A 1,494-nucleotide genomic window follows, 5' to 3' on the forward strand; every position below is an offset into this window, starting at 1 on the left:
TTTGTTTCCATTGGAATCCTTGGCTCTGTGCCTTCTGTTTTGGGCGTGGTTTTGCCTAAATTCATTCTTCCTTTGTTGCTTGCTCTACTGCCTGCTCTGCTGCCTCAGGAGCAGCACTGTCCCTGAGGCTCTGTGCATCCATCTTCCAGATGCGGGCCCTGCAGGATGCAGTGCTGGAGATGGAGGCTACCCAGGCAACTCGAGAGAAGCAGCTGCTGCAGGAGCTGGAGGAGTCCCGAGCAGGAGAACAGAGCTTGAGGGACTCTGTGCAGGTGCTGGAGGCTGAGGTGTCTGAGCTGCGTGTGAGGCTGCAGAGCTCTGAGAACAGAGCAGAGGCCTTGGCCACAAAGTGTCAACAGGCCAGTGGTGCTCACCAGGAAACTCAATCCCAGCTGGACAAACTGCTCCTGGTTCTCCACCACATGATCAGGGACAGCAGAGACTTGGTTACCTGGAGCTCAGGCAAGTGTGGGAGGCTGGGAGAGCAGGTGGAGCGAGGGGGTGGTTCCTGGGTCATCCTGGTATGACACACTCACCCTGTCAGTTCAGGCTGACTCAGGCCTTGGGAAGTCTTGTCTCCCTGCAGAGACACAAGTCCATGTTTGTATGTAGAGAACTGATCAGAGTCAGAAGGGAGAAGGGCCCAAGTCCTGTCAAGCCACAGGGCCCATGCAGTTGTCTTTGGGGCAGTGCTGACATTAGTGGTCATCAAAATAACGTCAGCCTGTGACACACATCCTGCTGCAAGGCGAGCTCTAGGACAATGACGAAGGCACCTCCTCCTAGGTAGAAAGAGGCCTTGTTTGTTGGAGACCACTGGATTAAATCTTGAAACAATGTCTTCTCTTTTCAGAAAAGGGTCATGTCTTGGGCCTAAGTGCTTCTCAGGATGGCGATGTCCCCGCAGAGCTCACAGTGGACAGAGTGGCAGCAGCTCTGCAAGACCTGCAGCAGCACCTGGAGCATTCCCAGAAAGATCTGGTAATATGCACCCATAAATCCTGTCCTGCTGCTGGGATGCTGGACAAGCAGAGTGCCAAGGCCAGGATGGGTGGCAGTCCTTGTAGGGGGGTTGTCTCACTGGCATGGGGAGGAAGGAGGATCACGATCACATCTACCAGTACGGTCCAGCTGCCCTCTCCCACCTGGGCTATTTCTGCTTTAGTGTTTGTAGCCCTTTGTCTCCTGCCAGCAGTGGCACTGACAGGTGATTCTGCTCCTCTTCCCTCTTCCAGAATGATGCAAGGAAGAAGATACAGGCCTTGGAGCTGGAGCTGGGCACGGGGCAGGCTGAGAGGGACAATCTCAGAGCCAGCAATCAGGAGCTGCTGAAACAGTTGGATGAAATTCGAGCAGGTACAGCTTCTCCTCTCGCACCCACTGCCCCATCCTGTCTCACCAGCAGGGATCTCTGATCCCGTGCAGAGCAAAAGTGCCCAGAGATGGCAGAGGGGAAGAACAACCAGCAGGAGATTTATCCATCCAGTGCCAGTG

General features: G+C 54.8%; 1 protein-coding gene across 1 annotated transcript in view; it reads left to right on the forward strand.

The window, feature by feature from the left end:
• CEP250 (centrosomal protein 250) overlaps window positions 1-1,494 on the forward strand; it is a 29,042-nt gene that overhangs the window by 19,464 nt on the left and 8,084 nt on the right. The window contains 4 exon segments of the mRNA XM_017739031.1: window positions 150-462; window positions 854-981; window positions 1,236-1,392; window positions 1,487-1,491. Coding sequence (XP_017594520.1) covers window positions 150-462; window positions 854-981; window positions 1,236-1,392; window positions 1,487-1,491 — 603 coding nt within the window.

This window comes from Corvus brachyrhynchos, unplaced genomic scaffold (assembly GCF_000691975.1).
Source record: "Corvus brachyrhynchos isolate BGI_N302 unplaced genomic scaffold, ASM69197v1 scaffold427, whole genome shotgun sequence".
NCBI lineage: Eukaryota > Metazoa > Chordata > Aves > Passeriformes > Corvidae > Corvus > Corvus brachyrhynchos.